At 47.0% G+C, this 14,178-nt stretch overlaps 1 protein-coding gene across 1 annotated transcript; it reads left to right on the top strand.

The window, feature by feature from the left end:
* The first annotated feature begins 11,892 nt into the window (after nt 1–11,892).
* On the top strand, nt 11,893–13,330 carry PDE6H (phosphodiesterase 6H). The gene is made up of 3 exons (XM_009813803.2): nt 11,893–12,032; nt 12,292–12,332; nt 13,254–13,330. The coding sequence occupies exons 1-3, from the start codon at nt 11,893–11,895 to the stop codon at nt 13,328–13,330; spliced, it is 258 nt and encodes an 85-aa protein (XP_009812105.1).
* Nucleotides 13,331–14,178: the final 848 nt, after the last annotated feature.

Genomic DNA, 14,178 nt, shown 5'->3' with positions numbered 1-14,178 from the left:
AGAAAGGAAAAGGATTTGGTTGGGGATGAGAGAGTAGGGGCAAAACAGAGCCAGTTTCTTCCAGAGGCTAGCCTGAGAAAGGCTGAGGATGGGCAGAGCAGCCCAGTAAAGAAGAGGGAGAGCCACACGGGTGGAAGGGGGAGAGTGAGAGGACAGGGCTGGGTGAGGGGAAGAAGGTCTCTGCCACCGGGGAGCAGTGGTGTCTTCTCTGCACCCCCTGCACCCCAGAGCCCAGCATGGAGGAAAGCAGCTTTTGCTCTCCATCCCTCAGGATGCTGTGGCAGGAGCCAGTGTCTTGCAGGGGGTGGTGTCCTAGAGAAGTTACCCACTGGAGCTGGATTTGAAAGAGGACTGGATTATTTTAGGACCTCTCAGAAAACAGGTGGTTATGTAAGGTCAAATCTCAGCAAGTGTAATCAAATCTCAGCCCTAAGCTGATCACCAGGCAGGGCGTTAGGAGGTATTTATCCAAGCGCTCATCCTTGCATTGTGACTTTCCTTCAAAACAGCCAGAGCTGAAGCTGGGACTAAATTAGGAGGAGCGCTGTGGCATCCTCTCCTCCTCTGCTGGCCTTAGAAAATCTCCCTTGCCAGCTGCACCCTGCCTTGCCTGTGCTAAACACTCCTCTCAACAGAGAGCTTGATTTCATACTGGAATTCATGTCAGGCTGTGTCCAGGCTCCCACTAGCTCTTAAGTGCCTTATGTGCCTTGGTGCTTTAGCCTTAGCAGTGCTCAGGGCATGCTGCTTCTCTCTGAAGCTATGAGGCAGTACTTACCAGTGTCTCTGTGGCAACATTTTTCCTTTATTGAACTTGTGCTGTTCCCATATTATCACTCTCACGGCCCTGCCTCTGCAAACCCCCACAGCGTTATTGTGGCAGGTTCTTGTGGAAAGCACCAATGTGAGAATTGTCCCTTCTCCCTCTCTTTCTTTAGCTCTTGTTTTGTAGACTTTAGTATATAGAAGAGAAAAATAAATGTGGTGCTCAACAAAGCAGGTAACAGCTATTTAAATTCTCAATAAATATTGTACAATAATATATACTCACAGAAGCTTAACAAGAAATGAAGGTGCAACATTTGCATGTGATGAGCATTCTCCTCCCAGAGCTAATGGAATCACAACCAGGAATAACCAACGGGGAGTTTAAGTGAGTCCTGATGGAAAGTATATAATGCTAAGGTAAAGCACGACAAAAAATAATCCTCCTTGTCATTTTCATTGTCATCACCTGCTGCACCGGAGACAGCCCTCAGAGGAGGATGCTCCTATGGGAACCCATCATTGTCCTTCCCAGCTGGCCGCTGGGGAAAATCTCCCCTTTTTCTGTCTCTCTCCCCTCTTCCTTTATTTTCATTTTTCTCTAGAAATAACTTTCACCATTACAGTCAAAGTATGTCTACAGCTGTAGACTCCACAAATAAATCTTTGGGTATATGAAACCGTCAGAACATCCTTTGTGCAACATGCATTCACCCAGCATGCAACAATGGCTCCTAAACAGTTCACTTAGTCTATGATGCGTTTATGATGCTTGACTGGACCCCAGAAGTGGGCTGCAGTTTCAGATTCTTAGCACAGAAATATCCTTAGGGGCCTCCCAGTAAGAAGCTCTAATTCACTTTATAAACGTGTGTACCTCCACTGAAAAGCAGGAGTGTAGAGGCTCTAAATTAAAAGAAAGGTTGGAATCTGCCAGTGAAAGGCCATAAAAAAACCTCATTAAACCATTAAACCCTACGCATTTGCAAGATCCTGAGGGAAGAACAGAAAGCTTAGTACCTGGCAATATACCTGAGCAATAAAAGGAGAAAATTAAAAAAAAAATATTTGGTTCACATTTTCACCCCCTGGCTTTTCCTCTTCCACATTTATTTCCACCAGGGATCTGCTATCACATGGCAGTTAGAGCATTTAGCATCCATGTGTCTGGGAGGTAAGCAGCCACCCAAGAGACAAGATAATGGAGCAGGAAGAGCTACCCCCTCTGCCTATTAGTTGAATGTTCCCAAGGAGAGTGCAAGATGCTCCCCAGAAGCAATCATTTCTGTTTGAAAGCCTCAGCTGTTACATGAAAAAAATCATAATAATGGTGGCAAAGAGCTGAACTGAATGAGATTGTACAGAGGTGCTTTTATGTGCTAGGAGGAGGAAAGAAGAGTATGTCTATAGCATGGTGTAAAAGCCATGGGAAGAGGTGTGTCCCCTTAAGAAGACGAAACATTTTACCAAAATGTTTTAGAAGAGCCTTTCTTTACTGGGCTGCTGGTTGCCAAGGAGAAAGAATTGATCGTTCAGAAAAAAGATGAGAAAAGGAGCTGTCAGGAAAGAAGACATCTGCAGCTGACTTGTATACGGTTTCTTCTTAGCCCAGTGACACTGAATCATTTGCTTCCCTGTTTTAAACCGAATAAAGCTCTGGAATTATCTGATTTCCATTTAAATAAAAACACCCTCTTGCAGTCTCTTTTTTTTTAAACAAGGCAGTATTACTTCTCTATTGAGTTCAATGTGTGATCATTTTAGTGAGTGCTAGTGGATCATTTAATCACTGTTCACAGGTATATGGCATGTAATTCATAGAGAAGGAATCAATTATGGAAGTAGAAAAATTTAAGGAAGACCCTTGAGACAATACTGTGAAAACTGTGTTATTCAGGTACATTTTTAAAAGCAACCACATGCTCTGCTTTCTGGCAGTCACATAGATTACAAGATTAACTACCTGGGTTTGATCAAAACAAGGGAAAAAGTGTTAGGTCATGGTTCACTGTATTAATGTTGAGCAAGTTCTGTAAATGGCATTCAGGAGAAAAATAATCTTATGAAAGAAAAAACAGGTATTTTAATTGTGGGCAGTATGAAAACAGGAAAGAGAGGTAGCTTTTTAAAATGATCTAACAAACTCAATCCCATTGCAGCACTACCAACAGCCAGGATGCAGACATTAAGCAAAGTTAGTGCAGGGAAAGGATGCTCACTAATGTTACTGCTTTCTCATGGGACAACTCTGCAATGAGCAGGGGGATGCTCTTAAGCAATGAATCACAAAGCAGTTATAAAGTACTGAGCTTTTCGTGCTGCATGGCCAAGCACATCGGTCCCCACAGCAAATTTCTGGATGGTTGGGTCTCATCTGCAGGCCTATGAACTTTCTGTACATCAGTTTTCATATTTACAAATAGGGATGATGAAAATTTAGCTCTGAGCTTTTGAGATCTGTGGATGAAAAGTGCTATCTAAAAAAGAGAGGATTCATTCTGGTTTTCCTTTTATTTATGCCAATCAGGGAAAAGTTTGTGTAAGTTAATAAAATCATACCAATGTAGCAGTCTTGTGGTATTAGATGGTAAGACTTGGTTATCTGTTCCAAGAAAGGCCAGACTCACTGCTCAGAAGAAAACGTAGCTCTCTGGTAACTAATGAAGTGTATGACAGGCTACATGGGTTTTATATCATCTGCTATAAAAAGCCCCAGCACGTCCTAAAGCATTGGTGCCTGGAAGCCTGGGGCCTATAATGATGTTCTGACATGCACAAATTGAGCACCCTTGACTGAATGAGAAAAGCAGGGACTTCATTTTTCCTGAAGAAGCCTTGGCAATGGCCATTTGCATTGTGGACTTAGTCATGTCCCCACTGCCACCTAGTTTCTAACACAGACGGGGCCATTGCTGATAGTTCAGCGAAACCTTACGGCTTGAATTATGTTTCCTTAAAGGACCCTTTTCTCCAGACTGACCAAGGAAATCTCTCTCTAGATCCCTGGCAGTGGAAAAACAGACCTCAGCCTCTTTAATCTCTGCCCCATTGCCAAAGCAGCCTCCAGGGCATGAGTGGAAATGAGAATCGAGACCAGGTTCTTTTGCAAGCTGAGCTCGGAGACACTCAACATAACTGTTGTATCTGGCAGCAGGCACAGATTCCCAAAGCCAGCACACCTGGTTTATTGCAGGCCGTTATAGATGCTTAATCCTGACACCAGAATAGTGGTGCTTGATTTCCTGAAGGAAGAGTGATAAAACTCTCCACAACGATGCCTTCTTCTCTGCATCTTTGATGGGCTGATTTGCATGTATTCAAACAGCTAAATATCTGCACCAGGCAAAGCCCAATCCTCTATATCTGTTTCTCTTTTTTCACTAGCACAAACAACAGACAGCTTAGAAACATGATGGGCATTGGAGAAGGAGGGTTACAGCATGCAAATCTTCTTGGTACACTGAGTTTCACACCAAAATGCTGTTGACATGACAACCTCACTGAACTTCTACAAGACAAGTAGAGAATCTCATTCCAAATTCAGGTCCTACCACTGTCCTTCTTTCACCAGGAATTCAGAGGCACTCAGTAGGCTGCCTGGCTGCAGGAGGGAAACTGAGGTTTAACTGCAGATGCCTGGGAAATTCCCTGCTCATTTCCAGTCAGGTATACCTGTGTGGCAAGTGATAAAGCTCTATCAATGAGGCACAAAGTCTCCCAAGCACCTGGCACGAGCTTGTAGACATATGTTTCAAAAGAGTTATTGTGGCCCATGACAGCCACAACTCTCATCCGCTGCATCCCTGAGTCTGTGACTCGGCTGGGATTTCATCCCACAGTCCCATGAGCTCAGCCAGCCCCTGGAAAAGTCACTGTCTTGTAAACTTGTGTTTTCTTTGTCATTCAAGTGAGCTGCTATTTCTGGTATAACGACAGTTACCATGGCTACACCAGCTCATAAATAGGGTCAAGAAACCTTGGAGATGTTTTTTAAGTGATTCCTTGGAATAGGGTATAATCCGGCCAGAGGTAACAAAGCTCGTGGGTTTTCCTTTGGGGCCACAGGAACTGCACTTCTGCTACCACTTGGACCCCATGGCTTCTGGTGCAGCTCTGGTGTGGATCGGGTGGCAACTGATGCGGCCCGAAAGGTTTTCCTGGTGCCAGGGGAGGAAAAGCCTGGACAGGGATCAGGTACTCGGTCCCTGGGCAGAATATGTCATCCATCCGGGGTGGCAGCTGGGCACCAACACAAGGCTGGTGCCTGTTGCTCTGCAAAGGAGCCACACACCTGCATCCCCTCACAGCAAACACCACCCTCTTTGTGAGAGGAAGGGAGAGAGAGAGGCTGGACAGAGAGAGAGGAGGAGAGGGGAAATAGCCTCATAATCATGGGAGATAAGAAAGAACCTGATAAGCAGGGCCGTTTAGAGAGTTTCTGCCACAGGTTCTCAGTGGCCAAAAAAAAGCTTCATGTGACACCACAGAAATTTTTTTCCCACACGTCCACTTTTGTTAAAGAGAAATGAGCCATATTTCATTGGGAAAATAGGAAAACAAAGGGGGTGTTTTGAAAACAAACAGCCTGAAAAAATGGAAATTTTTAAGGTTCAGAAAAGAGAAGTACGGGGCTGTAGAGCCAATTTCCTCAGCAGCTCTACCTACATAGAAGAAGGCAGAAGGAGAGGGGGAGCCCCCGGAAACCTGTCTGCAGCAGATGGAGGCATGGGAATGAGCAGCAGGGATGGGAGTGGAGTCTGCTGCCAGCAGGCTGCACCTCTTTATATCTACACAAGCAGGTCCCTGCCCACAGTAATCACTTCTGCTGTCAGGATCTGCTGAGCGCAATCAATCTCCACGCATTTGTGTACAAGTTGTAGTCGTGACAGGGAAGAGACGATGCCAACACGATGCTGCCCCCGTCCTCTTTCCTGTGTCCAGAAATTATTGCACAAGCCTCCAAAAGCTGTGTGATCATCCTCAAACACGTGGGAACACTAAGTGTGTTTGCTGCTTCTGTGCTAGATTGAAAGCCCCTCGGCTGCATCTAGGATTTATTTCCCAGCTTCTCTGTGCCCACTCAAGGGCTAGGAGCTTACTGATTTTTTAAATGTAAGCTAAGAGTCTCACTGAGGGATTTATCTCATCTAACTTCAGCCATCTGAAAGGCCAGATGCCTCAGCTGTGGGGCTCTTGCTCAGCACCAGAGCAGTGCTGGACTGGTCCCTGCTGCTGGGGTCTGTCATGTCAGAGGGAGCCTGTCCTTTTCTGGTCACACGCAGTCACACCCCTAGCTGGCACGGCTGCTCCAAAATTCCCTCCTCCAGCCTCACCCAAAGACGAAGCCCATCCATCACTACACAAACCCACACCTTGGTTTCCTTCTGCCCCTGCACTGCTCTGATGCTCCTAGCGCAGCTCCTTTCTCTAGTACCATTTTTGGATGCTCAACAAGGGTAAGTGAGCAGTGCTTCACCAGAGCCAACGGACCCAAAAGGATTGTTAACTCTTTGGCTATGCCTCAAGCCAGACAGCTACAGTCCATGACTGAGGTGCTGCTGCAGCTGAGGATGATCTTCCAGCACCTTCTAGCAGGCCCCTGGAACTTCTCTTTTCATCCTGAGACTCCTCCCACTTTTTGCACACATCTGACACCGATCTCCCAGGCAGTCACAACAGGCTATCAAAATGCAACAGAGATACAAAGCACCTAATAAAATAGTGTTCATTACCATCCATGGAGTTTTGCTGGGTTGGAGTTTGGGCTGAGGCACCAGCCCTTCCCTTTCTCCGACAGCCCCTCACAGTAGCAATGCTACCGGTACCCAGATGTGACCTAGCTGTTACCATTAGCCCAACACCTTGGGTCTCAGAGGTGACAGGCCACCCCGCTGGCTGGCCACCTGCATGCAACACCAAGGTTCCCCCTTCTTCCCCTACCATCCCATCTGCTGGATGCAGTTAAATATTTGCCGGGGCCTTGCGCAGCATCTCAGCCGCGTTCCCTATGACTCCCTTGAGCAGACTTAGCCCTCTTGGCACCAGGCTGGCAGCATGAACTGCTCTGTCAGGTGCGTCTTGACCCCTGAGGCACAGCTGAGAAGTTTGCTGGAAGCTTCTCTATGCATTTACCAGCACGGGGGAGGGGCCTGGGGTGATTAGCACCAACTCGTCCCTTCCCTGCATGTGCAGGCATTTGTGTGTGTATGTGTTCACAAGCATCAGCATTGCTCAAAGGACAGGTAATTTCCTTATTCCTATTTGCTTCTCCAGAGATCACCCCACAGGAGCTCCAGAGAAGCCACAACCTCTTTTTGCAGAAAGGGGCACATCACCCCTCAGGAGCATGTCGAGGCTCTGCTGCTCCCCCAGACCTCACTGGAGCTGTGCCTGCAGAGCGCCAGGGTCACAGCACTCCCCACAAATCCCCCCCGCCGCGTGGGGGCCCGCCCACGATTGGCGCCCTGATGTCACCTGGTGGCAGGGTATATCTGGAGGAGAAAGGACGCCTCGAGATCCTTTCTATGCAGGCTGGAGGACGGGAGTTGAATGATTTGCAAGAGGAGCCCTTGGCACTGTAAGTATTTCACAGGAGCTCAAAGCAATAATGAGGGTGGCAGGGGGATGAAAGAGGAACTGGCTGCAAAACCCAGAGAAGAAAAAAGTCCTGGTAAAATATCATGGGGGACAAATTTGGATGTTTGTGCCTGGAGAGCTTGAACAGACCCAGTAGCTAAGAGAGGGAGCTGTGGTTCTTGGGTGGTTATTTTCTGTTTCCTCTAACATTAGGGCAAGTGCTGCAGCAGTTGTTTGTCTCAAAGCTCCTTGGCTGTGTGAGCTCTGCTCTGCCCTCCGCGGGACCGCTCGGTTTCTCATGCCGGACACCCCTCGGTCAGGGGTCCCTGGCACCCCCTTGGCTTGTGTCCTCGGCTGGCTAGGCCTGTGTGTGAGCAGCACCGGGGGGGCTCCTGAGGAGCCGTCGGGACAGGCAGCTAGTGTTTCCTGCTCCAGTGCCCAGCTGTACCTGCAGGGCACATCAGTGGGGAGTTTATACCATGTGATGCTGTACCTCCAGTGTTACTGAATCCCTTCTTTCAACTGGGATAATCTTTCCGATGATCCCCATCCAGGAGGCTGTTATGGGAATATAGTTCTACTTGAAATGAGTTTCTGTCTTTTAGAGTGCATCCTCTTTCATTTGTTCTTGGTCTTAAAACTGCTGCTAGAATGAAGGGTCTGAGATCCTGTATAAAACATAGGATCAGAAAGGGCTGGACCTGTGTGGACTTTTTCCATTACTATAATTAGCCAGCATAAGCAACTGAGACTGGAGCTGTGAGACTCCTCACTCCTCACAGGTGTCTTACACTGGATACAATATTCCCTGACAAAAGCCTGTCTGGAAGGATGATGCTAGTGACTTTCATGAGGTCAAGAGCTGAGCATGCAAGAACCCCATCAAAAAGAATGTAAAAACGAGGGTATTTCCTCCTGGATGCCGTCTTCTCCCAGCATATCACTGCATGGAGGGCCATGGCCCATGGGGCTTCTGTGTCTGACAGCCCTGAGGCACCATGAAGACAAGGGCACATGGAGAAGTCTAAATTTTTGAAGGTTTCAGACAGGGGAAGATGAGATCCTACATTGAATCTGTCTGAAGAAGGTCAAGTGAGGCATCTGCATTATCTGTCAGGGAAATTTTCCATAGAGAATCATAGATTAAGGAGGGAGCAGATTAAAGAGTCAGTAGTATTCAAACCTCTTTAAGTTCAATGAAAACTAAAAGGAGGATGATTAACCTGGCCAGCAACCCAGAGGTGCAATATCTGACGCAACTGCGCTAAGCTCATTACCATGTATTAGGTATAATTAGCATTCGGACGCAAGCAAAGGTCTTACCCAGAGGATTAAACCTGGACTGAGCAGAAATGCTGTCAGGGGCAATTAGATAACACCTTGTCAGAGGAGCGGGCAGAGGAAGTGCATGGAAGAACATCTTGTCCCTCAACAGCCTTTGAAGCCACAGGCATCAGCTCTTACCCAGAAGTTGCATCCCAGTGCCAGTGGCAGCAGAAGAGGTCTGGCAGCCTGGGAAGCACTGCAAAGAGGCAGCATAGCACTTGCAGAGAGCTAGAGAAGGAGACACAGTCTCACTGAACGTTTGTCAAGCCATCTGTTTGGTGTGGTACCAAGGACTACCCAAGTACCCAGGTACGGAGAAGCAAAAGGCTGGGAAATTCCCCTGGGAAGCTGCCATGGGTGTTTCTTTTGCATCTGTGATCCTGGGGCTACCTGCCCACCCATGTCTGGCTGTGTGCAGGGGCAACTGGTTCCTGAGGTGTGGGATTTGGAGCAGCTCCCTTGCTGTGGGGCAAGGCCCTCTCCAGCATGAATGGAGGCATCTTTGCTTGTGTGTGATGGCAGGTGAGTCCCACCAACTCACTGGTGGGAGGGCAGCTTGATTCCTGCTGTGAGATGGAGGCTGTTCCGTGGCATTAGGGTTGCTTTCCATCCTCTGCCTTTTCTTTTAGTGATGTGTGGGAGAATAGGTAGAGGCAGGTTGGTAAGGAAGAGGTTGGAATTGTCCCTTTTAGTTTCACTGAGTGCCCTTTCTTGAATTAATGCAGGTGAGAGAGAGGATGAATTGATTTGGGAAGATTCTTTTTCCTACCAAATCCCAGGTATCAAGTAGCTGGCAGGTGGATATGACTACTTCAGATTGGGAGAAAGGGAAACTCCAAGGCCTGAGTCTTCCCATTAGCTATTTCTCTATTGAGTGAAGGCCAGGGGCAAGACATGGACTCAAGGAACTAGAGGAGCTGACCCTCAAAGATGTTTTTGTGGTTAAGGTACCATGTTGGGAAGTCACATGGAGACTGAGCTCAGCTGCCTCTTACAAGTTTTGGACGTCAGGCCAAAGGGTTGGAAATCTGTTAGCTGGTTGGTTTCTTCTGTTATACTTTCAGGAGTAGCTCTTGAGAGGGGTGCCGAGTATCTCTGCATGTCAGATGAACTGAAGGTGCTGTCAGATGAACTGAAGCAGATGTGTGTCTCTCATAGTTCAGGAGGGGTACCTAGCACTGAGACAGACACCTTGCTGATGAGAACTGCTCCTGAGGTGGAGGAGGATAATACTATACTTTGGAGCATTAGCAGACATGCCATGGAGCCATTTTCCAATGCAAAGCATTTTGCTGGAGGGCAGTACCATCTGAATTCCTAACTGGTCCTGAGTAACAGTGAGGCACCAAATTCTCTCTTTGGTTTGGAGCCAAACTGCCTTCACCTCTCAGTTTGGCCCTAAAAAACTGTGGGTCAAAAGATTTTGTCATTCCTTGCAGCTGTGCAGTCCAGATCATACCAATTATGGCACTTCCATTCCCATTCTGTAAAAGATGAAGGTGACAGTGTTTGCCTGTCCTGCCACCGCGCTGAGAGGATAAAGCTGTAAATACCGGGTGATTGTTCAGGTCCTTCAGAGATGGCAGCCAAATAAGTAACTTCTATTATTTGAGTTGATCCCTGTGTTTGTGGGCACAGTGTGTGCTTAGGAAGCGTTGTGTTACAGGCGGGGGAATAGCATCTGTGCATACTTCAGCTGCAGACACAACCATCTGCTGCTCCATTTGGGGCTGCTGGAACCCATCCAGTCTCCTGCTCAGGATATTACAGCTGAGACAGGAGCCTGACCGCAAGCGACAGAAGAACTAGCATGCCTCTAGGTGCTATCACTAGGATCCATCCTACTGCCAGCACAGATGGAAAGATGTCAGGGGTGAAGTATTCCCAGACTGTCACAGATACAGAAACACAGCTCTTCACCTTGCACTGATGTGGAAGTGACACAGGAGGATTGCTTGGATGGTCTTTCTCCTTGCATCTCAGGCTTTGCTTTCCAGCACTTTGGCTATTTCAGGACTGTCAAAGACATGATCTGTCTTCAGACTAAGAAAAAAAATACCCATCTTTGATGGCATTTATAGTTCCGAGATTAAAAGTCCAGAGTGTCACTGCAGGTGATGTAGCGGATTAGGCCAAAGCACTATGGTGATATAATGGGATTAGCCTTTAGTACCAAATCCTGAAGTTAATTCCATCAGCGATTCCATCAGCCTGGCTGAACAGGGATGAACACCTGGACTTGGGAGTTACGTAATGGTCATGGGGAAGAATGTGACTTCAAGGAGGGAAGAAAAAGTTGGCAATTATTCTTGTTCCATAAATGCACTTGGTCAGATCATTCTAGCATACTAATTAGCACAAAATTTTATGAAGGGCTGGAAGCTCCTCCTTGAGCACTGGTGACAGTTATTGCTGTTCTCTCTGTGAAGGAAGAAAAGGGCTCGGAGTACAGCAGTTCTGCTCTCCAAGGCAGGAGAGATGTCTCCCACACAAGAATTGCTCCCTGGTAACTATTTAGCCCCTGTGAAGTGGAGCTTGGCTCGTATGCAGTGTGGTGCAGAGGAGATCAATGCATGTAACATAATGCTCAAAAATACCAAAATGGCCATATCCTTGGGACAGTTACGGGCTTTGCTCTCCTGAATCCTGAGAAATTAACTTCTGTCTAAAAGACAGTCCCCAAAGCTTTGCCTTAACCTTCTTCACAATCTTTTAAAGATCTCGTGCTATTTCCGTTAAGGTTGGTACTGACAAACACGAGGCCCTAATTGCAGCTGCACCCAAACTAAGGGCCCATCTAGCACAGCATCCCATCTCCATCAGTGTCCAAAAGGTACTGCTTAGGCATAAGTATAAGAACAGGTGAAGTATATCATGATGATTCCCAACGACAGGGTATTTCTCTAAGACCTAAGTGCGACTTTGTGGCTCCTAGTAGTCATATCCTGAACCAGTCCTTAGCTCGAGTGTCCTTTGTTTGGCATCTTAATTCAAGCATGTCAGATGAAAGGCAGTGCTATCCTGCTTATTTTGTATGCATTACAATCTTTCTTTATGTTTAATATCTTTATCTTTAATCCTGTCACAATTATACTTTCTGGAATTCTGTCACCTGATTACTGATACCGAGAAATTATAAGCAGAGTGTTGCGTCAGTCCTGTTGTTATCTTGCAGAGAGAGGGACCTGAGAGAGCGCTGCGCCGGCCACACACAGCAGCCCAGCTATGAGTGAGAACCCAACCACCAACCTCAACACCGGAGAGGCTCCGTCCGGTCCCACTACACCACGCAAGGGGCCTCCCAAGTTCAAGCAGAGACAGACAAGGCAGTTCAAGAGCAAGCCTCCTAAAAAAGGAGTAAAAGGGTAAGGGCATTTTGGAAAGAAAAGAAACCATGCTAGCTGGGTGGCTCCCCACTGCTAAGCTGGGCTCCTGCGATACCATCCTCCTTGGGCAAGGAGCCAGGAGGCGTCCCCCTGCTGCGGTCTGCTCTCCCGCCTGGAGCTCCTCCTTCGTCTGCTGCCCGCCCACACCTCTCCTTCCCTGGCTGGGCTGCGGGGCAGCTCCCCTTCCCTGGGTGCTGCTGGCCCAAACTCAGCCCTCGCCTGTTCTTGTCTTCCCTAGGTTTGGAGATGACATCCCAGGCATGGAGGGACTGGGCACAGGTAAGCGCTGCAGGATGTTGTTGTCATGCCTTGCTTTAACACAAGTGCAGTCATGCTTCAGCATGGGAGAGGACTGCCTGGGGTGGCCTCTTTGTCTCCCGGGCTTCTCTGCAGCTCTCAGGGTCGCCAGAGAAGGCTAGTGCTCCCTCCGCAAGCTGCCATGGTCATGCTTATGCTTACACACACTACAAGACAGAAAGGCTGTTTAGGCATGCTTCAGTTTCTGAATACTTTCATTTGGCTGCAGATGTGCTTGTTTGTCTTTGTTTTCTGCTAATACAGTGGCTAAGAATTTCAGCAGAATGAGGTTCTCAAATGCCAAATGCTAAGCTATTAATAACAAATATCACAGGAACTAATTCCCAGCTGGTTAAGTATTTGTGTTATCACCAAAATCCTAATTTTAATAATTTTATGCACCCATCTGGAATTGAGAAACATGCACTGGATGAGCTGTAGCCCGTCAGAAAATCTTAGGTATAAATAACAACTGCACCTATCAATGAGTTACGGATCCTGAATGTTGTAGACCAAATTATTCAGCATCTGATTTAAGATTGCACATGTCTTCAAGGAGATCAGTTTGCCTACCGGCAGTTTATAAGAACAGGAGAAACGACATAACCAGAATGAATTTTCACACCAGTCTACACAGTCACTGACGAGACTATAGGAGGTGCTGGTTTGCTTTTGCTTACAGAGAAAGATGGCAGAGGAGAAAATACACCAATCTTGTTTAGTCTGGTAGGTAGTACCAGATTTGAAGAGCTCATCTGCTCATTTAACATTCAAGTGGAGTCTCATTCTTCTTGCTCTTCCCATCTTTAATGCTTCCTGAGTAAATCAGCCTTTCTATTAATACAAAACAAATCCAAGAAGTGCAGTGACCAGAACCCATTTTGCATTCTTTCTCTTTCGCAGATATCACAGTGATTTGCCCATGGGAAGCTTTCAGCCATCTGGAACTGCACGAGCTGGCCCAGTTTGGGATCATCTAAGGTGCCAGCATCTCTACTGGTGTCACCTGCTGACTCCGCAGATCCCAGCATGGTCTTCATCACCTTTGACACTTATTTTTGGCCCTTACATCCACCTGCTGATGGGCAGGGTGGTTTTGTAAGAGCTAGTTATGAGAAAGTCCTTTGCAGATTAATTTGGCAAAGAAGTTATTCAGGACCCTGAACAGACCTCATGCTCCATGTGATGAAACTACTGAAAAATGTCTTAATGCCTCCCTGCACCATATCTTGTCTTCTCCCACTGTCATAGATCTTCATGTGTATGGAGATAAGGGGAGACTGTATTTGAACTTTTCCCCTGGTTAACTTTTCCCTGGGTTAGCTGAGATACTGTGTGCATGGCTATGCATGTACGTCCGGACCTAATTATATCAAGCCCATTCTTTTTTCTTCCTTCCCTCCCTGACAGCTTTCTATATAGGATTTCCATGGGTATGTCACCATGTTATCTGGGCCACCAATTAGTTGCTGAGAATATATCTGTAGAGGACAGGATCAGAGTCACCAGTCCAGACATGAGGCTATTTTTATGTAGGAGACCTTTCCCCAGGGGTTCACCATAAGGAATCTGCTGGTAAGATTTACCTCATCAGCAAGGGGGGAAAAAGGCTTGCAAATGTTGTCTCTGCTGTACTGCCCGCCCACTATGAGCCATGAGACTCTGGCTGTTCTAATTATGTTAAATGAAAATGTGTGTGTCTGAGATCAATAGCTAAGTGAATTAATCCTACTATTCATTAATTTTGTGCTCCTGAGTGGTTGCAATTCTAAAAAAGCAGCACTCCAAATGACATTGTTTCCTCTCCTTTGATGGGAGGTCCCTGTGA

This window comes from Gavia stellata, chromosome 4, assembly GCF_030936135.1.
Source record: "Gavia stellata isolate bGavSte3 chromosome 4, bGavSte3.hap2, whole genome shotgun sequence".
Classification (NCBI taxonomy): Eukaryota; Metazoa; Chordata; class Aves; order Gaviiformes; family Gaviidae; genus Gavia; species Gavia stellata.
This window is presented reverse-complemented; position numbering and strand designations above follow the sequence as displayed.